The 26821-nt window shown below is 39.5% G+C and overlaps 1 protein-coding gene across 1 annotated transcript in view; it reads left to right on the top strand.

Moving 5' to 3' along the window:
• The window catches only part of SEMA3D (semaphorin 3D), a 139028-nt gene extending 125093 nt beyond the window's left edge, over window positions 1–13935 (top strand). The window contains exons 17-18 of the mRNA XM_088165887.1: window positions 1144–1283; window positions 10931–13935. Of these exons, the coding sequence (XP_088022013.1) occupies window positions 1144–1283; window positions 10931–11344 (554 nt within the window). The 3' untranslated portion in view covers window positions 11345–13935. The remainder of the gene's footprint in view (window positions 1–1143; window positions 1284–10930) is intronic.
• The last annotated feature ends 12886 nt before the right edge of the window (window positions 13936–26821 follow it).

Below are 26821 nucleotides of genomic sequence, written 5' to 3'. Positions count from 1 at the left end.
GAGACTGTGCAAAGCTCAAGGTTATGGAAATCCTAGCAGAAAGGCTGACATTGTCACATTTTCCTGGAAGGATAAAGAGATACTGGAAGAGTGAGCTTTATTAGACCAATCTACAGTCTTGATGCACAAAAATTGGTATTAATTTTTTGCCCTGACATAGTGCCATCAATAGCAATTTTATCCACCTGGAGTGACTCCTGTGTGCCATAAACCCATGAAGCTGACCTTTATCACTCCCGGCTCTTGGCTTATTTAGGCCATTTGTGACAATTAATAATATTATGGTCTCCAAATTTATTTAAATTCGGTGCTCTGCTGTGTGAGGTTCTCTCCCAGAGACTGTGTTGGGTGAATGAAGTTGTTTGGCTCTACCGAATATTAGTGGTACAGGGAAATAATGCAGAGAGCTTCAGTTTCTGTAGACCTCATACAGGTACTTGTTATATCAAAAGCATAATCCAAAATTGTTTTAACTTGGACTTGGAGCTAACTTTTGATTCAGGAGACACCACTGCTTTCATCTTCCTTTCTGTTATTCACAGGGCATAAGAAGCAGCGTTAATCTCTTGCTAAGGTAGATAAGACACAGATAATACGGACTAGAAAGAAAGATGAAGGTGCAGAGATTAGAAATTACTTGCTCAAATTTACAAAAGACCAATAAAGGATTTCAGATTTCCTCATGGCTCCTTCAGTTTTTGTTCTGAAACATACTGCAGAGCATTTCAAATTACACTGAAGGGAGGCAAACTTCAGTTTACTTTAGCCCTGTGACTCCTTTGGGTGAACAAAGCAGACCATGCAATCTAACTTTAGCAGGTTTAGCACAGGTTTAGTAGTTGCATTACTTAAAGGAAAAATACAGGTCAGATTTTAAATTCCTCATAGGTGAAAGCCCGAACTTTAAAATGGAGCAAGCTCATGATACAGATTTTATTGACCTCCTTAAAAACCAGTTGCACTAAAGGAAGGTTAGCAGCCACCTCTAAATCCTCATAGTTATAGTTTAAGCTAAAAGTTAAGTTTCCTTTTGCGTTTTTATAATTCACTCACTCTTATAGCATCTGTTCTGAATCAGGCTGTTTTCCCATTGCTTTAAAAAGCAGGTCAGGGTTAATCTCCTGTACCATGTTTGCTTTCCAGGCATTAGTCATGAAACTGCTGATGAAAAGGTGATTTTTGGCATTGAATTTAATTCAACTTTTCTGGAATGTACTCCTAAGTCCCAGCAAGCCTCTATTAGGTGGTATGTTCAGCGCCCTGGAGAAGAACATCGAGAAGAGGTAAGTTATAATCATCAAGGCAGGTTTCCTCCATAGAGAATTCAGCTGAGCATTGAGAGGCAGAAGTTACTGGGACTAGTCGAAGTTTTACTTTTCCCTGCCTCACCTTGGGTATCACATAGCATTCTGCTATCACCATTTGGGGCGTGCAGTGGGGAAGACAGAAGCCATTTGCACTGTATCATAAGCAGATTTTGATATTTATTTTTACTTAACTGCTCATCCTATTAAAAAAAAATTTAAAGGGGGATAATATAGATCAGTGATAAAAAGTCAAAGCTGATTTGTCCAATAATTAACACGTTTGCTTCTGTAGGTAAAAGTACGTTCAAAACCCTATGTTTCAATGAAATCTCAGCTCTATTTAGGGTTTGATTGCTTTCCCTTACCATGTTAAGCAGTGTAGCTAAGAACTGTATGTATGGTTTGCTGCTTCACTCCATCTCTCCCCAGAGGAGGAATGGTCTGTGTGGTTAAAAGGCTTTTTATTTGCTTTTTTTCTTGTTAGTGGAGTCTGAGATTTTTGCTTAAATGGCACTCTGCACTGATGCAGAGAATTCAGATTAAGGATTTCTCCTTGCATCTGGTGTAGAAAACAGTGAGATTTGTGATAGCCCTTAAAGCCCCAGCTTTGGGGTCCTCACTGATGGAGAAGCTCTGGAGAAGCCTCCAGGTCTCTGCAAACCCCCTGCACAATTTCCTGATGATTTCTCTCTGAGCTAGTGACAAAGGGGCTCTCCAACATGACTAAAAGGTCAATGTACTGAGACTGGTTTGGACTGGGTTTGTGAGTGAGTTTCAAACCTCAGGAGTTTTCATAGCCTTCTCTTACATGAGTGATTTTGTGTCTGAGGCCAAGTCCTGCTGGGATGGCAACCATGGCAACAGGGAAGGAGAAGGGAAATGAACTGCCCTTTCAAAGGATCTGGTCCCAGGTGCTAGATCAGCTTTTCTGTTAAATGTTCATCCAAGACAAAAATTAGTTTAAATGACAGGAACTATCAAACATACAACTGGTCTTCCACTCTCAGTGACAGTTCATCCTATGAGACTTCTTGAGTGCAGAGAACATGCTGGTCCTTCCCAAAGGCTGGGGAGATGCAGGCCAGGGCAGGTGAGAGAATCACGTCTGGGTGAGGTGTGACTCACAGTAGTCACCCCAGAGTTGCAACCCCAGTTATGTTGTACCCAGAAAGCCAGAGTTAGGGGATACTTCTGCTTTTCTACCAGGTAAGACAGAAACATACAAGGCTGTATATTGACTGTAACACTCCAGTACTTTTAATTTATTCCCTTTCTCTTACACATATTTTGAATTGACAAAACTTTTTCCCTCTGCTGTGGAAAAAAAGCTTAATTAATTTTTTGACAGGTGCATTAACACCAGAAGAAAGAGATTACTACTTTGAAATACTACCTGTAACACCCCTTATAGCCCATATGTGGAAAAAAAAAGCCTTCTGATCAAATGGCCACTCTCTCAGCCTCAGGAGGTTGAAGTGCACACCTAGCTAAAAGTGTATAGGCATTTAAAGACCTGTGGTCATTCCTTTTACTGAAATGGGGTTATCTTTACTCTCCTGTACAGGAGACTCTGTGCTCACATTCCCTAAGGCAGTAGTTTGTAAATGCACTCATATATTTGATTTGGGAAACAAATAAAGTACTTTCTTAATTCTTACCACGTGTTTAAGACTAATTTTAAAGTAAATTAAAGCAGATAGTTAACAGGTTTTTGACTTGGGAGTTGTGGGGAGAAGGGGTTTTTGTTCTTGTTATTTTTATTTTCTGTGTTTTTTGGGGGTTTTTTCTGAATGAGAAGTAATGTCAAGTTTTGAGAAGACTCGATCATTTTAAAAATAATGTATTGCAGCTATACCATGAACTACAAACTTTGCATAAATGAGCCAGTTCCCTGAGAAGAATGTAATATTTCTATATCATAAGAGATTAAACTTTCAAGACTTAAAAGCCTCTTTTGAAGGGCTGCTTTTGAGTCTTTATCTGTGTCAATTTAAGGAAAAAAGATATTATCAGTTGATTTTCTCATAAATCACAGGTTCAGCTAGGCCTCTGAAGGTCATGGAACCAAGCTCAAGCTGTCCTTCTTGTTTGATTGTAGAACAAACTACAGGTCAAATCAACTTTTGAGCAAATTTATGGCATGCTAACCATGTATAGCATAGCCTAAATTAAGGCTATACTCTTTCTTGACACGCTTTGTATTTCCAAAAGTTTTGTTGTGGCAGTGGCCTGGCCCTTCCTACTTGTTCTGACCCAAATGCCACTTACCCAGGCTTGGTGATACCCAATACAGCAGGACTGCCTAGCATGCCAAGGATGTGCACACTGGGAGGGATTTTAGGGAATGTGTGCACATGTGTGATGGCATTAGAAGCCCCAGCAAGCACACAAAATTCATCTTTGCACATTAACAGCAATGTTTACTGGGCTTGCTCTGTGTAAACAGTCTGACATCTGTTTGCATGAGAAAAGTAAATCTTTCCTAAAAGGCTGGATTAACCTCTGAGGCAAATTTAGTAGAAAATGTGAAGGGGAAATCTGCGCAGATTTTTTACAATATGAATGTTAAAAGTAAGCAAAGAGCTTTTTGCCACACGTTGTGCCTAAAGCCACAGCACTGCCTCTGTGATCTAGTTCTGGTAAAAATCAGCTCTTGGGGTGGTTTTGGGGTTCTTTTTAAGTTGGTTTTTATCTTTTCAGTCTGAAGATAATAGCCTATAGAAATGCATGTGCACACATTGATGATTAGAGGATCAGGTCACTTAATGACAGTGTATAGATATTAGTTTTGTTTGAAGCTTGCCAGAAAATTCAAATAATAACAATTTCTAGTACTTTAACCCAGCTTAGTTTCAGGATCCTAAGAAACTGAAATCCTAAACAAACTCAGTTTGCATATATTGTGTTGGTAGATACAATTTTTGGAAGAAACCAAAAAAAGAAGCTTTTAGTTTATTTTTTAAATGAACTATATTCTTGTAGAAATTAAATGTTTTCAAATGTGTAAAGTAAAATTCCTAAGTTCATTTATGGATCCCTAAATGATTGATCAAGTCTGTAGAGATGCTGAGCAATCATTCCTCCTATTTGATGAAATAAGGGTGAAATGGTTAAAATGTTAATCCCTTGATAATTCGCAGATCCAGAAATTGAGGTTTCCAGGTTTTCTAACTTGACTTACCAGTGAAAATGAGTTCATTAGCATAAAAACCTGATTGGAGGCCTTCCTAGAAAATCCAAAGAGCAGAGTAATTGACTTTCTTTTCAAAGTACTTCAGTTTGACAAAAATACCATATGTGACAGAAGCAGTGAGGTCATATTTAATGTATAGCTTGATCATTGCTCAACCAATGCATTACCATAATTTTTCCCATTACAATTATATTTTCTGCTCTCTCTGTCTCCCTTCCTGCAGCAGATTTCTCAAATAACACTGTGCATTCTTTTAGTGCATGTCTCAGCAGTGTAACTTATTGTGATGACGATACCATGCTTTGCAAATGATTCCACACACCTGGAACTTAGGTTACGGACTTTTAGTTCCAGGGCTGGAACTGTAATGTCTCAGCAAGTCTTTAAACTTGGCTTTACAAAGAGATGGCTTTGCACTGTCCCAGACATGCACTGCAGCTTCCTGAGGGAAGGGAAAGGGCAAAATCCAGACTAGATGGGAAGCATTTGGCCCAGCAGGATGTCCCTGACATCTCACCCTTAAGGTCATGGTTCAGAATGTGACTTCCAGGCAGAGCAACCTGTGGGGAGGGACAGGATCTCCTGTGGTACAGAAGCTGTCACCAGGTCATTTTGCTGCCAGTGGGAGTACATTTCCCTGTAGTTCAGGGCTGTTTTAAGGTCAGGAGTCAAATATCTAGTGCTTTTGTGGTTAGTGTTGCTCACGCAATTGATCATGTTTGTTCCTGTTCATGCAGCGTTAGTCACTGGGATGACGGAGAGTGTTTCAGTGCCTGGAGTTCATAAAAAACTCTGGGGACGTCATCTGTTCATAGTGTCTTAAACTGCTGAAGCTCTCTGAAGCTTCAAACAGATAGTAGTTATTTCTCAAAAAAAGTCCTGTGGTTTTTTTATGTATATAATAAGTGTCAGGACTGCAAAAAGCAAATGCATGGCTTCCTACAAAAGCATTAGTTTTGGTGCCTCACTGCTCTGAAAAGCATCAGCCCCTCTGCTTTAGAAGCTTTAGGCTTTACTGCTTTAGGCTGCACTTCACCCTGAGTCTCCTGTGGCTCCTGGTCTGCCAAGCTGCCACCTCAGCAGCAGGGGACAGAACAAACCATATGGTCTAAAGTGACAGAACAGTTGCAGATCACTTTTAACTTTCTTCTTACTGCTCTGGTCATACCTGGTGGTAGAAATAAATCCACCAAAATTCATGGAGACATTCCATTTTCTCCTTCAGCAGTTCTCACCCGTTCCACATTCTGCCCCACAGCCCAGACTGTGTTTTCCTGATGGACCAAACTTAAGGATAATCTGATATTTTGGTCGATACAAGAGCCGGACCCACTTTTGGGCAAGACATTTTCCAAGGCACAACACTGTGACCTAGCTCCCCCATCAGAACAGGGAGATGTTTCATTCCACATTTTAGGCATTTTTTTCAGTTTATCCAAGACATATGTTTCCATATCTTTTTGCATCTGGAGGTTTTTGCATCATGATGGCAACTTGCTTTGTTACAGACTTAGCAGAATCTTAAGAAAAAAGGCCACAGATTCAGTGCCAGCCCTGAAATCTAAGAGTTAGGTGATGGCTGAGTAAGGCAGAGGACACACAGACACATGCACAGGACACAGAGGACACAGCAAGGACTAAATTTCCAGTAGTACCTTCTGTCAGGGAAATGTAATTCTGTGTTGGGAAAAAGGAAAAAAAAAAAAGAGATTAATTCTGCAGCCTAAGGGCTACTTCTAGTTCTCATGCTTTCATTCTTTTGTTTTACTATATAACTCACTGACTTTTTTTCCTAATACCTTGAGTGTCTTAAGTAAGATTAATATTTTTGACAGTTTCATGGGGAAAGAAGAGAAGTAACTCTGAACTGAGTGACTTTCCTGATTTGATTTAGATATATTGGAGGAATGATAAGAATGGAGGAGGTTAAAGTTTAGTCTCAGAGTAAGAAGTAAACTTCACCTTGAAATTAATAGGAATCATGCGTTTCCATAATGACATTGTACCAGCAACACCTTCTTCATTTTTCCTGAGGCCGTTGGTAAATAAAAAAAGATGTTAAAAAAAATTAACTCTACAGCTGTGTTGTAGCTAAATTGTTATTTTCCCATACAAGAGAAACAGTCATGTGTAACAATAATGTCAGAAAAACCCTAGAGCAATCTTTATTTCCAGTCAAATGATGAGGATGAAAAAGAGAACAATAGAAAAACAAAGATGAATGTGAATTCTCTGCAAATGTTCCTCGTTTTCTTCTCTCTTTCTCTCAATTTGTTCAGGGGTTGCAGCTAACCCATGATTAGTCCAGCTTTACCTCTAGCATTTTTTCACATGTTGATTAATGAGGAAAGGCAGGCTTTGAAGCCACTTTCTTCTCCCAGACAGGTGCAGTGTTTTAACTGTGAAAGAGTTGACATGTGAATTATTTGTGAAGAGGGAGCTATCTAAACACATCATTAGCAAAGGACAAAAAGTATTGACATAACCTGGTGCCACAGCACTTTCTAATCCTTGGTTGTTTTCCAACTTACTGATTTTTTAAAGATTTGCCATCATTATTGGCAATACGTTTTTTTTCTCCATTGTTAAATTCAGGTTGTGAAAATCAAGTGTTAGATTTGCATGGGGATCTTTTCCCTTTGTCACACCTTGCCAGTATCTATGGCATGTGCCATAATTCCAGTAATGTAATTTTTGGAAAACATGTGCTTACCATGAAGGATGAATGTACAATTTGTCGATACAATCTTGTCAAAATCTGCTCCTGCTTCACTAAGAAAAGAAAGCTATTGGTAATCAATTGCTTAATTTTTTGTGATTTTTAAGTTGTTTCCTGTGGAACAAAACCATGTCTCTCATGTTAAAGTTTTACTGTATGCTCAAATTGAAGGACATGTCAGCAAGCTTTTATGAATTTAAGCCTGTGTACTTCTGAATTGTTAAATCCTATTTAGAAATATTTTAGAAGAGTTACTGATTTTGACGTGGGGAGTGAAACAGTGAATCTACACTTGAAGAGAACAAATTTTTTTTAATCTAAGTAGTCTTTTCACTTTCCTCAGAATTTAATAAAATACATTTTACATATATAGGTCAGGAACCAAAGACCACATTAAACATTCAAGTGAAAGGTTAAAGATCTATTACCAAGTAATGAAATGCCAGGTGTTTATGAAACTCCAGAGCCCTGTGGGGAGGAAAGCAGAGAGGAGAGACAGGAGGAGTTCTGAACCTATGGGTAAAACAACATAAACAGGATACCAAAAAGAGAAGTGAGGGGGGAAAGCAGTAATGAAGTGTTGCTCAATATGTGTGAAATCGGAGCCATAATTTTATCCTGCTAGAGGATAAGAAAGGAATGAACAATGGAGGCAGGAGGAGGTGACAGTCACCCTAAATCAACGTCCAAGGCTAACACAGGACACTTGTGTAGGAAGGAGCATTGCTTCATTAAAAATAGGAGTCATGATGGGCTGGGATTAAGGGACATAACCTATTTAGACTTTTACCTTTCTCTGCAGTATCCCAAGGTAGGTAGGGGGACAGCTTCATCAGTTAACACATTTATGACTAAAAAGTGAAGGCTGTTACACAAATGGCAAATAGTTATGAGTAGCAGGGTGCTGGACTTGGGGGTCCAGTGATCTTTTCAAGTCTAGGTCTGCCATTATTCTGCCTTTCTTTCACTGAAAACACGCAAAACCCTAGAGAGGGCACTTAGGACTGGCACCCAGCCAGCCAGAACAGCCAGCTGGAGCCTTTCCAAGTGTGGGAGGTGCACAGCTGTCAAGACGCTCTAGACTACAATACTGGCAGAGCCACTGGCAGGCAGATGCTACTGCTGCGATTGCATCAAGCCCCAAGCTCAAAGACATCGGTCCTGTTTTCACTCAGACAATGTGGGAACTTGGTCTTTGCACAGTGCCTTATGAAACACAAATGTCTGGAAGTTAGCTGCTTCTTCCCATGCTTTTCCCTCAGTTTCGCAAACTTGGATCTTCATGTTGACATGAAGCCTGGGCACAAGAAAGGGATTTCCTTCTCGTGTTGCAAAAGCCAGGCCTCCAAGCACTTCCACCTGGCCCCTGCTCCTGCTACTCTCTGTGGAGCACAGCACCACAAGGAAACACCTGCCCTAGACATATTTCTGCCTACAGCAGAAAATTCATTGATTCTTTTGTAAATTTTATGCTCCTGTTTCTACTCTAAAAAAGGAACATTTACTTGGAGTGAAGTGTCACTAGCTGATCCACTTGAGGACTAGTGCTAGTTCTGTGAAGGAGGAGCAGCCTTTTCTAGTTTGTCTCCCTTCTGTGCATGTGCTTGTGGCTTGACCATAATTTCTCTGGTTTAAACTGAGTGTGGTAAATCAGAAGTAGCTTGTGCTTATGTAGCACCTGTTGTCAGGACAATCGATTTTCCAGGAATTTCCTGAAATATGTATCATTTCACCCTCCGGGTACCATACCAAGTAGACATGCTTATATACAGTTTACAAACAATGAAACTAAAGCTCCCAACACCAACAACTGGAGGCAGGAGCCAAAAAATACTTGGCCAGAGGAACAGGCAACGAGAGCTTCAATCTGACCTGCTTTTGTAGCAGCTGATTTCTTGTATCTGCTGCTCTTGTATGGGTGGCAGTACACAGGCCTATATCCATCCATCCATATGACTTGCCTGCATACCTGTCAAATCCATATGTTACTGAAGACTGTTACAGCTGAAGCAGTAGGAAAAAAAAAATCTGTCTCTGGTTGTATTATATTTATGTGTATTGCTTTTTCTGGTGATCTCAATATGGTCTCTCAAGTTTTTTTAACGATTTCAAACTCATTGTCATAGAAACTTAGAAAAGGGCAAAGCTAAAAGCCCTGGAAGGTCATCTCATCCATCTCTTTGCTCCAAGAGACTCTATTATGATAAAGTACTAGTGAGTTAGAATCATAACAGATGGAGAATCATATGTATGTATAAATTTTTTCCCATGGAGTAGCAGAGGGAATCGTGTGCAGATTTTTTACATAAAGAAACAGTATGTAGCTTACCCACTGTGAATAAATCTAATTTAGTCATCTTTATGCCTCCCTGATCTTCATCCTCTGAAGTTTGCTGGAGGGTCAGATGTGCACTCTGGGAAATTTTGCAGATTCTGTGTTGGTTCTTTCTGCCCCCAAACCCCCCTTCCCAAACCCACTACCCAGCGTCGAGCTGAAGTTTCCCCCTTGATAGTGATGCCACCAGCAGAGCTGAGGCTGCCTCCAGCAGCAATCCAGGTCTGGGTGCTGGCTGTGCTGCAGCCTCTGTGTGGCAGCAGAACACAGCACGCCTGGGAGGGAACAGCTCGGGACAAACCGGCATCGTTTTCAAAGGAAATGCTGGTGTTGGACGTCAGGAGTTAGGGCTCTGCTTTCTACTTCCACCTCTGCTACTAATCTTTATATGGTCTTTGGCAAATCACTTACCTTCTATGTTTTCCAGATGCAAAAATACTTAGATGCCCAGTGCCCCATCCTGTTTTATGGTTTGCTTTTGGTTTAGGGTTTTTTTTTTTTTTGGAGGAGGGACGCTATTTTTTGATTTAGGTTATTTTAGAAATAATTTTCAGATTACCAGATACATACCTTACCTGACAGTGTTACCAGTCTAAGGTACACCTTACTTTTAACCTGTGAGATCCTGTATTTTTTAAAATATTTCTATCTGTAAATTAAATTACACCTTCAAGCTGTCAGACTTCAGCTCCCACTTGCAATCTTACTATTTTGTTTGGGGTTTTGGGGTTTTTTATTCTTATTTTTCTTTAAGTTATTCTCCACAGATCTTGGCAATAAAAGAACTGTACTTTGTTGAATTCACCCAGGCTCATTGCCTGCTTTTAATCACATCTCAGTGAGTCAAAGCCAGGATCAACTTCCTTTTGTAAAACTTGGTTGAAGAGGATCAGAAACACAAGATTTCACTGTAAAAAACAGTAGTAGTATTCATATTTAGTGTAACAGGGCCTCAGCATTACAGATATATACAAGCACCCTGGTATTTTGGGTGTATTACAGATATTTCAAAAAGAGTAGTTAAAAAAATAATGGGATTTGTGGCAGTAAATAGCACCCCTTTATTGGAGAATGCAGCCTCACTCACTGCACTGTGATGTGAAGAGTGTTGCTGTCTGTCAGCTGTACAGCATGTGTCCTTTGCTACTGCATGCTGAGTGTCCATGATCCAGATGTTACAGTCAGATAGAGGACTCAGGTCTTGGAGGAGCTTCTGGTGTCTGTCCCAGTGCTGGTGTCTGTCCCAGCTGCACCGTAGGGATGGGACATGCCATGTGCCAGCCAGGCCTTGTCCCCACCTCAGCACAGCACTGACACACATCTCATTTTGACAACAAGACTCACCTCCTGTGTTCTTTTCTTGTCCAACCCCACAGCTGAAGGCTGATGAAAGGATCATTAAAACGGAGCATGGGCTGCTGATCCGCAGCTTGCAGAGAAGGGACGCAGGAGCCTATTTCTGCAAAGCCCAGGAGCACACCTTTGTCCACACCATCGTGAAGCTGAATTTAAACGTCATCGAGAACGGACAGATGGAAAGCACTCAGAAAACTGAGGACGAGGAGGGCCGGGTGAGGGATTTGCTGACAGAGTCCCGGCTGAGGTACAAGGACTACATCCAGCTCGTCAGCAGCCCCAGCTTTAGCCTGGATGAGTACTGTGAACAGATGTGGCACCGGGAGAAGCGGCGGCAGCGGAACAAAGGTGGTGCCAAATGGAAGCATGTGCAGGAGATGAAAAAAAAGCGAAACCGAAGGCACCACGAGCCAGCCAGGCCACCATCGACGTAGTTTGTAAATGCTATTTAAAGGACATTTTCCATTAAAAAAAAAAAAATACTGTGTTCTGGTTTTGTGCATCTTGCCTATGAATTAGTAGTGCTTCTTCTTGAAATCAGAAAACTTACCATCACTATTAATCTGTGTGAAATGTACAGTGGGATTCAATGCCAAATGAGATGTTCCTTATTGGAGTGCCACAAACCAGGCAATAATTTCAAATGCATTCACTAAAAAAGAAAAAGTGTACACTTAGCTAATTTCTGGGTAGCCTTAGACTGCGTGAGCTTTACTTCCTTCATAATTTTCACATAGGATTTAGTGTTTGTGTTCCCGTATTAACATTTGCTGCCACATTCCACCCCAGAGGTGGCTGCATTTCAGGGGAAGGCAGATGTACTTCCAGTTCTTTGGCATCTTTCTGAATAAGAAGCATGGTAGAAATGTGTGACAGATCTGCAGAAATACCCACTAATTTACCCACTGGGTCTGTATACAGGCACACGGGTGGGGTTTGCTAGCACAGAGAGGCACAGCAAAAAATCAAATTAAGTTTTGGCTTAGGGACAGCATTCATTCTCCCCATAAAAAAGAGAAAGCATAATCGTGGTTTAAGAGAGGGGAATTATCGAGCGTTACTCGTTAATGTTTGAGTAGCCACCAGTTTGCAGTCCATCTGCTGAAATGAAATGTTGACTCTAATTGAAATTGCCACTGAGATGCTTGGGAGTAAATTTCTGAAGTGGTGCATGGGAGGTATGTGCACAAATCCTATTAACAAATAATGGGACTCCTGCCTGCACCTCTCCTATGTCTCTAAAGGTTTGACTCTGACTGTTTCTCTGGACCTTTGCTGGCTTTGTTTTATGCAGAGGAAAAGAAAATTAAAAGACAACAACAAGGCTAAAATGAAAGACGATGAGGGAAATATGTAGTGGCTGAGACCAGTGCTCTTGACACAGAGCTGACATTCCTCAGATGTGTGTATTCTTTGGGATTTTTTCTCAAAGGTCTTATGTATTTTTAAGTTGAAAATTTGCATTGTTGGAATTAATACTTTTATTATAATTAAGTAAGAGATGTCCATGTGTAAATAAAACTTGTAAGTTAGAAATTTGCTGTATACCATAATTTCATTTGTAAAGTGTTCCTTGTTCCTTGGTTTATATTTTGGATTTAATAATGTAAATTTTTACACATAAGCAAGAAATACTGGCCTCATCCTTGTCTGTTTTACATCAATATTATTCAATTGATTTTATTCCTGATATGCAGCAACAAACACAAGCTCAAAATCAGGCCTAGTGTCTCCTCTGGTGAGTCACAGCCCCCCTCTCCTCTCTTCCATCCAACCTCCCTCCCTTTTGCCTTTCACGCCTTTTTGAGTGTGAAATGACAAATTAGCCACTTCCTCACATGGAAGATAGCTTTGATGGATACCAAAATGACAGACTTTACTTGTTTCTCATGCATTCTACAGATCTTGAGAGCAATGTCTGTGGGAAACCTGTGCGATTGATGTGCACCTCATTAAGGGTCCAAAACTGTTGGCTCTGAAGCCCTCGCCCATGCTGGTGTTTGTGTGTGCATTCAGTCACAGATTTAAAATTGTGAAGGTCCAGTTTGCATCGTTGTTCATTTCCTCTCTGTTGAAACTCGGATATGGCAAAGTGTTTGTCAGATTTCAGAAAGGAATCTCAGCTTACCCACATTTCTTGTAAAACCCGAAAGCTGCATTTGCATGTGTTGTACAAAAGCCAGTGATACCATATGTCATTAATTTTAGATGCTTTTTGAATAGGAGATGTCTGAGTTAATTAGGAGATATTAGATAGCATGCGTACAATGCTTTGATAGTGTAAAGCACTGAGTGCTAAATATTATAAAATACATCTGTGGGGAGGAGGGAATTTCTCAGCACAGGACCTTTAATCAGCAGCAAGACTGATGCTGAAGATACTAACCAGTCATACAGTACTTTGAGAACATGCAGAGAACTTTTTGGCATTTTTGCTGCAAAATAATGTAGACCAGGCATTTCACAAGAGGCTCATCAATTTGGGTACCTTGATTTTAAGGTCAATTAAGACTACTTAGGGAAGGTATGGGGGGGTATTAAACTACTACATATAAAGCACAGGGATACTTAATATTCTTGGCTGGAAGATTATGCTGTCACCTTACAGAACCTGCCTAGTTATTCCATATTAGATTTTTATCAGTCTCAAAGTCCCACTTCTCTGGCTTGGGCATTAAGGAAATGAGTGGAACCACACCAAGGCTACGGAATGACAGGTGGGCTGCATTTGCAGGCACTGGAAAAGGATCCACTCTTCTCATCAGTGGTGACATGGTACTTCAGCTGACAACTCTCATCACATGTTTGCCTACTTCATAAAAAAGCAAAGCAGGATCTTTTGTCATACTTTTTCTCCTCCATGAAAACTAAATCATCTGATTTATGTTTGGTTATGATTGGGGGTTTGTATTCTACAAATGAACTCCCCCCCCCAACTGAATTTAGTAGAAATGTGGGATAAGGATCTCAATACTGGGAACATTAGATTTCAATGGTTGAATTAAAATGTTATTGCTCTTAAAAACTACTTTCATTTCTTTTATTTCAAATGTTCTTGCAATGAAATTCTTCTTAAAGAAATGACCTCATGAGTTTGGGGTACAGTGGTAGCATAAAACCCAAGTGAGATATAAGACCTCTTCCATCATGGGAAATAAATTAAATATCCTCCAAACCAGTGTATTGCATTGGGTTCACGCCACTCCAGGGAGCATATTTAATAATCCCACATAGATAAAAGCCTGTGGTTTGGTACACTGGGTAAAATGAATGCTGTAGCTGGCAGGGGTAGCACATCTCACACAGTGCAGAACACGTGTGAGGAAGCCAGAGGACCTTGGAGACCAAGGAATGAGAGGGACAGATTGAGAATCACTGCTGGAAGTAAGGCAGGGTTTTTTTAGGCAGGACTCAGCAATGCAAAGCCAGGAAAAGGAGGAGCAGTGGCTCTTCCACACCCTGCAGTCCCAGAGGGAGGTTGGGAAGATGATCTAGACCAGAAACTGTAACAGAGGAGTATCCCCCACGTTTCAAAGAGGTTTCATCTTTTGTGTAATTTAGAGGCTCAACTTGAAGTCTGCTTAAATTTCAATTTGGTGATTTGGGGGTCAGCTGGGCTGCTGTGAGCTGTACTATGAGCCACAACAGGCCCGTAGTTAAAATGAAACTGAGCCCTGCCTCTTTCAAGAGCACCATAAAAATTTAAATTGAAAGAATTTTTGGTACATAGTGGAAGAAAAGTTGCCCCCACATTAATAACTTCAGCTTTTAAACAGATCCCTTAGTGCATTGATCCAAATGTCATGAGGTTCAACAAGGCCAAGTGCCAGGCCCTGCCACTTTGGCCACAAAAAAGCCCCTGCAGTGCTACAGGTGGGCTAGAGGAGTTGGGAAATGGCCCAATGGAAAAGGACCTGGGGATGCTGGCCCACTGTGGCTGAACATGAGCCAGCAGGTCCCCAGGTGGCCAAGGAGGCCAAAGGCACCTGGCGTGTATCAGGAATGGTGTGGCCAGCAGGAGCAGGGCAGAGATTCTTCCCCTGTACCTGGCGCTGGTGAGGCTGCACCTCCAGTGCTGTGTCCAGTTCTACCCCCTCCCAGTTTGGAAAGGACAAGGAGATACTGGAGTGTGTCCAGCGAATGGCAGGGCTTGTGAAATGACTGGAGAACATCTGAGGAATGACTGAGGGGGCTGGGAGTGTTCAGTCCCGAGGAGACTCCTGTGGGACCTCATCCCTCGCCAGAGCTCCTGGCAGGAGGGTGAAGGGGGGTGTGGGCCAGCCTGTGCTGCTGTGCCTGCAGAGAGAGGATGAGAGCAAATGGCCTTCAGCTGAGACAGGGGCAATTCAAATTAGGTATTAGAAAAAATGCTTCTACTGCCTGGGTGGTCTTCCAGGGCTTCCCAGAGAGGTGGTGGAGTCGCCATCCCTGGAGGTGTTTAAGAGGCACCTGGATCTGGCACTGGGGGATGTGGTTTAGTGGGTCAAGGGTTACAGGGGCAGTCCTGGGCTGACAGCTGGGCTAAATGGTCTAAAAGGTCTCTTCCAATTTTATAGTTCTATGATTCTAATCTTCGCTTCTATATGATACAATATATTTATTTGAATATGCATTCAACAGGGATTACAGTTATTAATACATTATCTTTTTCTTCAACAAAACCTTTCTATTGACTGTACTTCAGCAACAGGTCAGTGCTCGACTGAACCAAAGTGGTGTCAAGCAGATTCTTAGAATAACCAACACAATGTGAGCTGTAGTTATAAAAACGCTGAAAACTGATATAAGCTTTAAAGCCCAACAGGGCTCTAAACTTTGCAGCAATCTTACAGTCAGTTAAAATAAAACAGAAAATGGGATTAGCAGGAAAAGGAATAAAGTATTAACACTTACTCTGATAAACTGGTTCTGTTACTGGAAACCATTCCAAAAACAGGTGTGAATGTGTGTTCATGCCATAAGCAAACACTTTCCCCTCTAGGCAGTTAAGCTGCTTGAGGTATCTAAGAACCTGAGTACTTTCCAGTTCATATGTAGACTTTGTCCCCAGTTCTTATGTCATTCATAATGAAGTAATTAGGCTAAATGCACAGATATCCCCTGGTTCATGTGCTTTTGAGATCAGAAGATCCCTACAGTTCAAATGGTATGAACCTCTTATTCGAACCATTATGGGTATTGATCTTCATTTAACATTCCAGATAATGAATAATTATTTGTTATTATTACTTATTGATCATGTAGTCAGCCTGTGTCCCATAATAATGTCTCAATATTTAATAACAGCTAATGGAAATTGAGTTTGCTGACATTTTTTCATATGAACATATGTGTACAGGAGTGCATATACAAATGCCTCATTTTCTATTTATTTTGTAACAGAGGTTAATTTGCAAAAAGCAAATGTGATTTCATGAGTCAAAGTTCATCTCAGCCTCCATTGACAGCAGAGATTAAAATCTTTCTCGAACTGAACTGAAGCCTAAGGTTACTATAATCTATTTATAGTCTGGTAGTCAAATCCCAAATCTATGTGTTGCTCTGTGGAGTATATTGGCCTGGTTCTTTTTGCACACATTTATAGATGAGACGTGGAGGTCTAAGGAATGACATCTACATGAATGGAAAATTAAGCCCACATGTCTCTCTAATATATTCTGTTACATTTTATAAACTTTAAATGGTCTCTCTTGGAATATTTTACCGTAGTGTTGCTAATGTTACCCTGAACTAGGCTGCTGTCATTAGCTCAAGTGTGACATTCTTTGCAGTTGTAATCCAGATTTCGAGGTTGGTAAAGTTCATTACAGCAGAAAAAAATGAAGTCATGTGAAAAGAGTTTAATTATTAATTCTACAAAACACATTTATAAGATTTTATTTCCATATATCAAAATAGTGGTTATACTAGAATGTGTGAGAAACACCAGTATTTGTTTTCCTTTTCTGTGCAGGTAAGGATACATAAAAAATTGTAATCTTGAGAGTCTCACTTGCCAATGTGTGTCTGAAACAGCTGGTGTGACAGCTGTGGCAAGACTCATTTTTTACTTGCTTGATCTTTTCTTTTCCCAGTAAGCCCATTGTCTCTGCCTTTCAGACTCTGGTCTAGCAGACAACGCCACTTTTACATGGAGAAGGACTTTGGAATCAGGTGTTTTGTGGCATATAAACACCCCTACACAGTCATGGTATTACAGTCAGCCTTCAGGTGAAGACTTCCCTTAGCATTAACTTTTGCATTCAGTTGCAGACGCAAACCAGACACTGTGAGGTAAATTGGAGACCAGATGGAGTTTTTGTTCACAAAGAAAATTTCTGGAACTGTTGCTGAGGGGTTTCCTTTCTCTTTTTGTTCATGTGGTTGCTGTGTATAACTTAAAGTATTTTGTGCTTAAAAGCATAAGATTTTCTACATGATGTAAAAAAACCAAAAAACAAACCAAGCATTTCCAGTTTTTTTATTTTAGTATGGAATACTAGTCCAATGTCAGTGCATTAATTCAGACAGTACAAGCCAAGAAAATAATGGGTCCAAACAGATTTGTAAGGACCACAGACATCTCAGTTTTAGTGGTATTTCATATTCTTCTCCCTTCCTTCTGCGGTATAGAAGTGCTTTGGCTGGATTTGGGGAAATTTTTTTTTTAAGGGAGTGGAGTGTTTTTTGTCAGTTTGATTTTTTTTGGGAGGGCCTCTTTAGGTGGTCTGAGTTTTTCAGACTTCTTGGGTTTTTTGGTTGGTTGGTTTTTGTTTGCTTTGTTTTGTGTGTATGTGTGGGTTTGGTTTGCTTTTTGTGTTCTACTCTTTTGTTCTTTCACGTTATTTCTCCTACTAAAAGGGACCACACCTCAGATCAGATACTTTCTGGTCGTGCAATATATGACAAAGCAATAAGAGGATCAGAAGGCTTGGCAAGTATTTTGGTGTGGAGACAGCACAGTCTATTTGCAAGACACAAAATCTCAAGGCTTAAATGACAGCTGAGAGTTCAGAGACCATAGTGCACTTCCCTGGCCTAAGTTGAAACTGCAGTTAGATTTATAGAAGGTATATTTTTTAATTTATGACGGTTTTTTCTTAAGATATTTTTTAAATCTTCACTTTCAAACATCTCTTTACAAAAAAACAAACAACAACAACAAAAAAATCCAAGCCAAACAAACTAAAAAAATCCCTAGAAGCCCAAAGAGAAATCAGCATCAGAGGTTTCTTATATCGTCCTTCAGAGCCTTTATGTAACTTTCTCCCAGGATGCTTTTTGTATAAATTAATTGTAAGAATTACATATTAAGGCTGCCTGTGAACATGTCTTGGGTGTAAAAACTGGATAGAAAGCATATGAGTCTATGAAAATACAAATTTAAAAAGTGAAATTATATTATTTCCAAATATTTACATTATTTTTCTGTTTTGATGATGATGCATCTCCATCCCATCTTCCCAGTGACTGTCTCAGAATGTCACTTGGTGGGGAAGAAAGGAAGAAATTGCAAAAGCATATTATCTCCAAATTATAAATTCCAAAATGAAAAGTCACATTAAATGGACTGGCTGCAAGGATTATGATTAATATCTCACTTTTGAACAAGAAGGCCTGTATTTTCTCTTAAAGTGAAATTTATCTCTCTACCTAGCACAGGAATTGTATGGCATTGGGCTTCTTTTTTAATTTGTAAGGCATGAGTGGTTCTCAGGTTGATTTTGAGAGTTAGGGTGATTTTCACTCTGTAATACAACTATTTACACAGCAATAAGACTGAAGTATCTATTTGTACATGTTGCAGCTCATTGAGTTGATATTATTACAGAAGCACAGCTTAAGTAATCTACATTTTTGCCAGGTCTGGCTTATTACATATCTCAATTTTATATGCAAAGTTAACAAATATATATTTCATTAGTACTATAATAAACAGAAAAACCTGAGGTTTTGCCTCTTTTTTAAACCCATGTAAAACTAGAGCGTAAAACACAAGATTTCAGAGAAACAAAGTCCACAGAATGCTATGGAAATAGCAAGGGTGTTAAGGCAAGGTTCAGTAATCTGAAGTGTCTTTCTTAGAAGTCTTTCCTGAGTGAGGACTGACTGAGATTCACTATTCACATTCTCCACCAAGAATGTGTTTAAAGCCAACAGAGTGAGTTTACAGACAGCTTGGGCTGCACAGTGGTTGATGCAGAGCAATATACAATAGGTAGCTCTGTGCTTATTAATTTAAATTCAGTAATAGCTTTTTAATGCATGCATTTCTAGATGATTAGCAACAGCCATTTTCCTTAAAGTCTGCGCTGACATTGCGCTTTAAAGTTGCCCTCAAGCCACATTGATCACCCATCCATCTTGGGCTGTCTCTGGAGCACCTTTGGCTCCAGAGTGTGATTGTCTCCCTCAAAGTGTTTTCAGGATGGGGGTAACTGGGGAGAAGGAAGTTTTGTTCATTTTTTTAGTCAGGCATTGCTGCATCTGTCCACAGTTACGGGGAGAAAGTAATTCTTTGAGAAAAGAATATCTCTAGGCAGGAAAATAAATAGGCTGACTGGTCCACCTCCTGTTGTAGCCTTCAGCACAGCACCCTGTGTTTCAGGGGATTTATGGAAGGTTAAAGAGGCTAATTTGTTAACAGACGGTCAGCGTGTTATTTCCAAGGACAGCCGCATCGCTGCTCGCAGGGATGCCTGTTTCCCAGTCCCATGCTGTGTCCATTAGACCACTGTGCTCCTGACCCTGTGCTGGGAAAGGTCTCAGGGTACTGCTGGCCTGAAAGCTGATGCCAAATCCCAACTGCGGCAGTAGCGTTCTGCTCACCTAAATTCCACCTGCAGCTGCAATTGGATACGGCATTCTTCATTTCCGAGGCTGAACTCTTGTTTCAGTGTTACCATGCGCTGCTGAGCAGCTGCTCTGCTCCCCCCTCCCTCCCCACAGGTGGCTGCAGTTGATAATGTCTCATGTAGGATCAATCTTGGTCCCATTGAAGTAAGTGGGAATTCTGCCAGCGTGTCCCAGATCTGGCTCTGCATCCAGCTGGTAAAGCACTTCCAGCTCCAGCGGGAGAAGAGGTGCTCTGCTCAGCCTGGCTGATTAGCCACGTTCATTAGCAGAGGCGGGTGTCAGAGGGAGAGAAAGAACGAGAGAAACCCTTCAGCTTCCTTCTGACACCACAGGCTCGGTGAGAGCGGCACTGGCTTGTGTGTGCTCAAGGAAACAAAAGCTAATTAAGCTGAAATCTGTCATTTTCTCTGTAAGAGTTTAGCAGGGTCAGACTTCAAGACAATTAGTAATGAGTCTCAGGAAGATGCACACAAGCTCTTCTGTAACTGCTCAGAAACATTTTCAGTGGTGATTGGCTTCCTGAGTTCCCCCTGCTCCACATTCTTTCCACGTGTGATGCCTCTTTTCAGGCTCTTGGAATCCAGGAGGGCTGTTAGCTGAGGAAATCTGTGCTTAAAGTAAGAGCTATGAGGTAAAATCCGGCCCTTCTGATTCAAATGAAGGAAGTGTTCTGGGACGTGCTCACACACAAAGTCCATGTGTACTGTGAAAACAAGCTAACAGGCTGTTCATAATAATTACTATTTCTGCAGTGTAAAACATAGTTCAGGGGATACTTAGGGGTTCATATATTGTGCACCACTGTGTCCATTGCAGTTTCTGTGCAGAGTAACAAGGGATAGTGTTGCAGAATGAGAGAATCTGCAGTTCCCAAGCACATTTCTGCAGGAATGCTCATCAAATACTGAATAAAAATGCACACCAGCGTAGACAGGACAATTTATGAATTGCTAATACACATTATCTCCCTCCCTGGTTTTGCTTTAAAATCTTTATAACAATTTGTAACTGAATATATAAACGGAAAAAGTTAGCAAGCAGTTTTAAGAGTTGTTAGATGAAACTGAGGTGTTGTTAAGACAGGAAATGACAAATCTTGACTCTTTGGCCAAAGTTTGATTCTTTCCCTTGCAATAAAAGTGTTAATGGCTATCCTTCTTAACATCTTCCAGTGTTGCAATTACATTTCATTACAATTACATCTTCCAGTGTTAGGTGCATTTCCACATGAAGGAAGGAGCAAGCTGCTTCTTCTCAGCTTCTCACATGGTTAGGTGGGGTTTTTAACTTTCTCCCAAGAAAATTTGGCTGTTTTTTTTCTTCTTCAGGAAGAAAACAACCATAAATACTCAGTGTTTGGACTGTATCTACTAACACGTACTAGACTTGCTTGTCTCTGTGGGTGGATCAATATAAGGAATTTCAAGTTGAGCACAGGTGTTGGCATGTGCAGCACTGAAACTTTTGTTTTAGCTTTGGAAGTTGACAGTTTGGGCACACAGGACATGTTTAAAAAGACTCACATGAAAGGCATTGTCATTAAGGTTAATTAAGGAAACACAGTGTTTTGTTATTAAGTCAAAGTAATATACATTTGGGTGATGCTGCCATACAGGGAAGATGGGTAGCAGAATGAAATTGTTGCTGTTCTTTAAGGAAAAGCCCTCAGATGTCAATAGCCACAAAGCCAAACTGCTCCATTTCCCAAAGCACAGCAGTGGACTCAAGATTTTTGATGAAAAGTTTTCCAGATTAGTAATAGGAAAGTTGAGGGAAACACTGATAATTCTCCTTTACTGAAGAGAAGACTAGAAATTCCCTGTTTCTTAATCTGATGCAAGTCAGATATCTGCTGCCAGGTCAGCAAATCATAATCATATTCTCAAGGAATGTACTTTTACTAAAGTATGTTGCATGAAACAGGCTGTGCTGGTTTTCAGCTGAGGCATGTTGCATCTTTCACTTCATATTATTTTTTTTAAAATAAATAATAGGAGAACAGGAACAGGCAACAATCAACCCGCATCTGCATATTGTTTTCTTTGCATCTTTTCATTCCACCTGGTAAGTATTTTTACTTCTTGTTATATTTTGCTCTTACTTGTTTCTGAGATGTCATATTCTCACATGGGGTGTATTTCAATGTGCATTCCTGATCATAGGACTTAAAACACATTGAAGAGGGTAACAATGTTATCACTTAATACTGTCTTAAATCCATTTTGTAGAGGTGCCTTTATTTCAGGAATTCTTAATTCACTTGTTGCATACTTCATCTTCCCTTCTTTTCCATGTCACTAAAATGGCCTGTGAAGGTCCTCTTTGATAAATGAAAATGCTCTAGAATATGAGTGGTAGGAAGCACATGCTATTTTATGCACCAATGCAACTCCATTCTGTTCCTATTAAAATAATTTTTTCATCATGAAAGTTCTTGTCCTTTTTCTCCACACACAACACTAAAACTTCTGGGTTTTATTTTGTAGCTTTTGTTGTTTGTGATATATGTTCTGCTTTTGTTTAGACTGGAAGGAGACCTTTTTATTCATAACAGAATGTAGGCTTATATTCATGTATAGAAGTTATTTGAAAGAGGAAAACAATACTAAGAAACTGCCAGAATTTCAGGCATAATACGAGAAGCTTGTTTTATGCAATGTGCAACCAGTTGGTGAAATGAAGCGACAGGAACCCAAAGACCAGGACAGTATGTGTGGAAGGCAGCTGCATGTCTCATTCTATGTTGCATTGTGTCATACACCATGGTTTTTCAAAGATTAATCTTTTCATTGGCATAATACATTTAATCGCAAAATCTGAACTTTGGCTCAGGCACATATATAAATAATTACAATAACAGGAGCAGTTTTAGGAACATAGTGACAGCAATACATGAGTTAGGAAAGTTGAGAAGATTCAAGATTTAGTCTTCTTGGACCATGATTTGGTATATGATGCTCGCAGGAGAGAGAAATCCAAAATGTTACCCTTGATCATAGCTTTTGAGGAACAGCAAGGGATAATGTGTGATGCACTTTTAATGACAGATCCTAAAATAAATTAGGACAAGGTAAGTCCTAAGCTAGCTGAGTGACTAGGACTGTGTTGTAATGACTGTCATAAGCATTAGTATTTCAAGGGTGGCAGAATGGATAAAATATTTTACACTGAAATGAAAATTATATTTTTTTTCCCTTTCTCTTGATAAAGAACTAATGGAAATGATAATGTGTTTTCTGGTTTGTATTATTGGGGGGAAAATACATCTGTGAATGTGCCAAGTGTCTGTTCAAAATAAGAAATAAGATATACAGATGTTGAGTATTTGGCCTCTGTCTTTGTAGATATTGTTGCAGAAGCACATTATTTAAAAGGAAAAAATAAAAATCTTTCAAAGCCTTTTCTGAAATGCTGTTTTATAGACCATACACAAGGATCTTATTTTATTACAAAAGATATTCTATCAAAGGCTATTGGCAAAAGCCATCATTATCTGGCTGTGTCATTTGTAGCTTTACTTCCTATTGAAATATGGGATCCATCTGCTCACTGATCACAGGATAACAGCCGTCATTCCCACTTGCTTATCATAAATGATATATCTGAAAGTACCAGAAATGTGATGGAGTACAATCTCAACCCCTGGTCAGTTTCTTAAGTCATTCATAGTTATCTTAATTTAGGCCAGGCTGATATGCCTCCAGCATATTGACTGAATTCCAGCTTCAGTAAATTCAGTTTGATCCGCTTGAAATTTCCAAGGCATGCCTAAAATTCCCATCCTCCTTTATTATTATTATTATTATTTTTTTAATAGGCTATTTGCACTGATGGTCCATTCTGGTGCTGTGTTGGTATATGTGAATCTGGCTCGTGTTTTAGCTTACTGCTGTGCTGTAAATCCTGCTTTGTTTAACCTTAACATGAGTGTGTCACAGAGACTGAAGAATTGTCGCTATGAAATCTGGCACACTAAGCATTGAATCCATCACTAAACAGCTACATGGAAGTTGGTCACAGACTAAAAGAATTTGAATGTCACTGAAAAGTGTAAGTTATTTGTCTGTTGCCACATTGATCTGTTCCCAAATTCTGAGATGCCTGCATAAAACATTTTTTAAATAAGAAAACTTTATTTGGAGTTTGGCTTGAGAATGTGGAGTCAGCATCAAAAATCTGATCTTTTGCACTCTGATAGGTATGAGTGATGTAGTAGTATACAGACAGAATTCAAACTGCAAGAAGGAAAGTTTCCTTTCCTGTGATTCACAGGTTATCTGAAACTTTGTCCTATAAATGGATCTCATTCAACAGCCATTACCTCTCTGTCCCTCTCCTCAACCACTTGTCCAACCTTGTAAATATCCTAAACCCCCAGAATTTAAAATGGTGCTTTGAAGAATCTTTTGGATATACCTGTCACCAGCTTTGCTTCTGATAACTGCTATCAGCATAGATTATCTGCTCTGCTTAGCCAAAATTGTTACTCAAAGTTTTTTCATTCAAAAAACCTTCTCCTGATGAACCCACCCCTGAAGTTCCAGTGAACATTATTTATGCATGAGTGACACAGAAATCTGCTGAGAATGGCCAAGTGCTGCTGCCTGTGGTTCCCTGTTAACTGCACACAGTGATCCCTCAAACTACATACCAAAATTGCCTAAATCACGTGTTGAGGACAAATGAATAAAGAAATGTCCTTTTATTATTCAAATTTCCTTTCAAATTAATCGTTTGAAGTGATTTAAGAGAGCTTGCAAGATATAATACACGTGGAGCCCCTATCAGCTAAGAGAACATTCTTCTTCCACCTTAAAGCAGTATGTCAGCAAAGTGCAGAATTATTTGTGCTACCGAGAGGTTGCTGCTTGGTGCATTCATTTGACACATAACACAGCACACGGGCATGCTCATAAATTCTTTTTGCTTGAAAATGGAAAAAAAGCCCCAGAGCTGCACATCTATTCCATGTGACTTGACCAAAGACACACTTGGACTGCATAACTTTAGAATCCCATTTTGCTGTCTGACCTGTGCTAATAGAACTCTATTAAGTCAGTTGTCTTCTTGAAATCTTTTGACCTCTCCGTGATTAGTTAGGAGATGATGTAAGTGGCATTGAAGAAATGGGTTATAAGTCACAATCTGACATTATTCTTCACTAAGAAGCTTCTGCATCAGAAAATAGTTTAAATGAGGCAGCTTCTCTCCTACAGCAGCATCTGAAAAAGCTTGGGCAAATTTCAGTTGAACTTAAATCTAGAGTTAGAATTGTTACTTCAGATGCATCCAATTTTAGTTTAAAAGTTTCAAATTGAATGATGTATACAGAAAATGTTAAAAAATCCTGCCAATTACTTAAAAATATTTGCTAACTATTTAAATTTGTGACTCTTCCTATAGAAAAATTGTTAAATGTGGTGTGTTTCATGATTTCATTTTTTTATATGTCAAGGAGTCTGAAAATCAAACAGCTCCTGTGTTGCCTGGGATGAGTTGGGGAAGAAAATGACAAAAACTAAGCTCTCATTTGCTGATCAAAATGTAGCTTGCTCTGAAGCACGTTTTTCATGTATTTGTTTATTTTTTTTCTAAAATCAGTGATTTAGTATTGAGCACAGTATATTTCTATTTGCTTTGGAGTGCAAGAATAAGAATCCAGTGGAATGATTTGTTGATTTACATTAAGACATTGCTGCAAACTGTGAATTCAGTGCTTCCAGGGAGTCTGACTTCAAAGAAAAGATTTTCAGAACCATGGCATTAAAAAATTGCTAGCATGATCATGGGGATTTGACAGAAATACTTTCCTTTTTCTTATTTCCAGCTAGGAAAACATGGCTAAGCATCATTCCAACTCTGTGGAAACAGATGGTTTGTGATAGCGAAAGACTATTGCAGACTGAAATATGCTCACTTTTTTCCTTATCATTCTTATCATTTTTGCCAACTGTCCTTCATTATAGTAATTTGTGTGCATATTTTCTATGGAGTCTTCTTTCAAAAACATAACCCAGACCTTTAACATTTTCTGTGCTTCTGTGCTGAATCAAATCAAACCTGGGTCAGCAAAGGAAAGATGCTTGTATTTTCTGTGTGTGCATTTTGCCACCCTGTTCATATCATTTTAAAAATCTAGTTAAATACACACAGGCTGGTTTCATTTGTGCATTTAACCTCTGCAAAGGTAAGACCAATAAAGATTATATCCAACTGTCACTGTGTTAGATCAAAATCTCAGGCTAAACACATGGTACAGAAAGGTTTGGGTATATAACCCTTGAATCTGGATTTGTGGCATAGAATTTCTGCTCTTACTTGGTAAAAGATGTGACTGTCAACAGTGCAATTTTCTCAGCTTATGTAGCTGTGAGTCTGGCATGGTGATATATCAGTGCATATTGTAAATAGAAAAAGACCAGGCTTTAGTGTGTACTCTTTCCAAATGTCCACCAGTAACAGTGAATAATTTAGTAATTAGACATGTCTTTATCCAATATAGAACAATTGCAATAATTCCTACTATACTTGCAAGATAAATGGTGGCTGATAGAAGAAGCCTTTTTGTTATTTGTTTTCTATAGCACAGTGTGGAATTGTAAAGTGCATTTTTAGTGAGCTCCTTTTACTAAACCCCTCAACTTCTGGAGACGAAGAACAATGTCAGGATGAGTGGCTAATTAATTTAGTATGGCAATTCCTATGAGAATAAAAATCTCCCTTGAGTTAGTTATAAAAATAACTTTTAAAATAAATCTTAAAAGGTCCCTTTTAAGTTTATTTAAATATCCTCCTTTCTTCTGCCTTCTTTACTAAAATCCAGCACTGTGGCTATGACAATTAAAAAGAAAAAACTTAGAAACATTAGGTAAAAACATGGAAGCAGAAGAAAGACAAAAATATTTTTTGCTTAGGGTTTGTTTGTTTGTTTGTTTGGTTTGTTTTGTTTTTCCTCTGGTGGATTTTACCCTGGATTTCTGCTCTCTAGTAAGTTTTTTGAGTAGGGAGGAATTGGTAGGGAGAGAAAGTACTAGAAATCAGTAAGTTACTCAGAAATACAGTATTTCAGAGGAACA

The sequence above is a fragment of the Sturnus vulgaris genome, chromosome 5 (assembly GCF_052056855.1).
Source record: "Sturnus vulgaris isolate bStuVul1 chromosome 5, bStuVul1.hap1, whole genome shotgun sequence".
NCBI classification, from domain to species: Eukaryota; Metazoa; Chordata; class Aves; order Passeriformes; family Sturnidae; genus Sturnus; species Sturnus vulgaris.
Note: the sequence above shows the minus strand (reverse complement) of the source record. Positions and strands in the feature narration are given on the sequence as shown.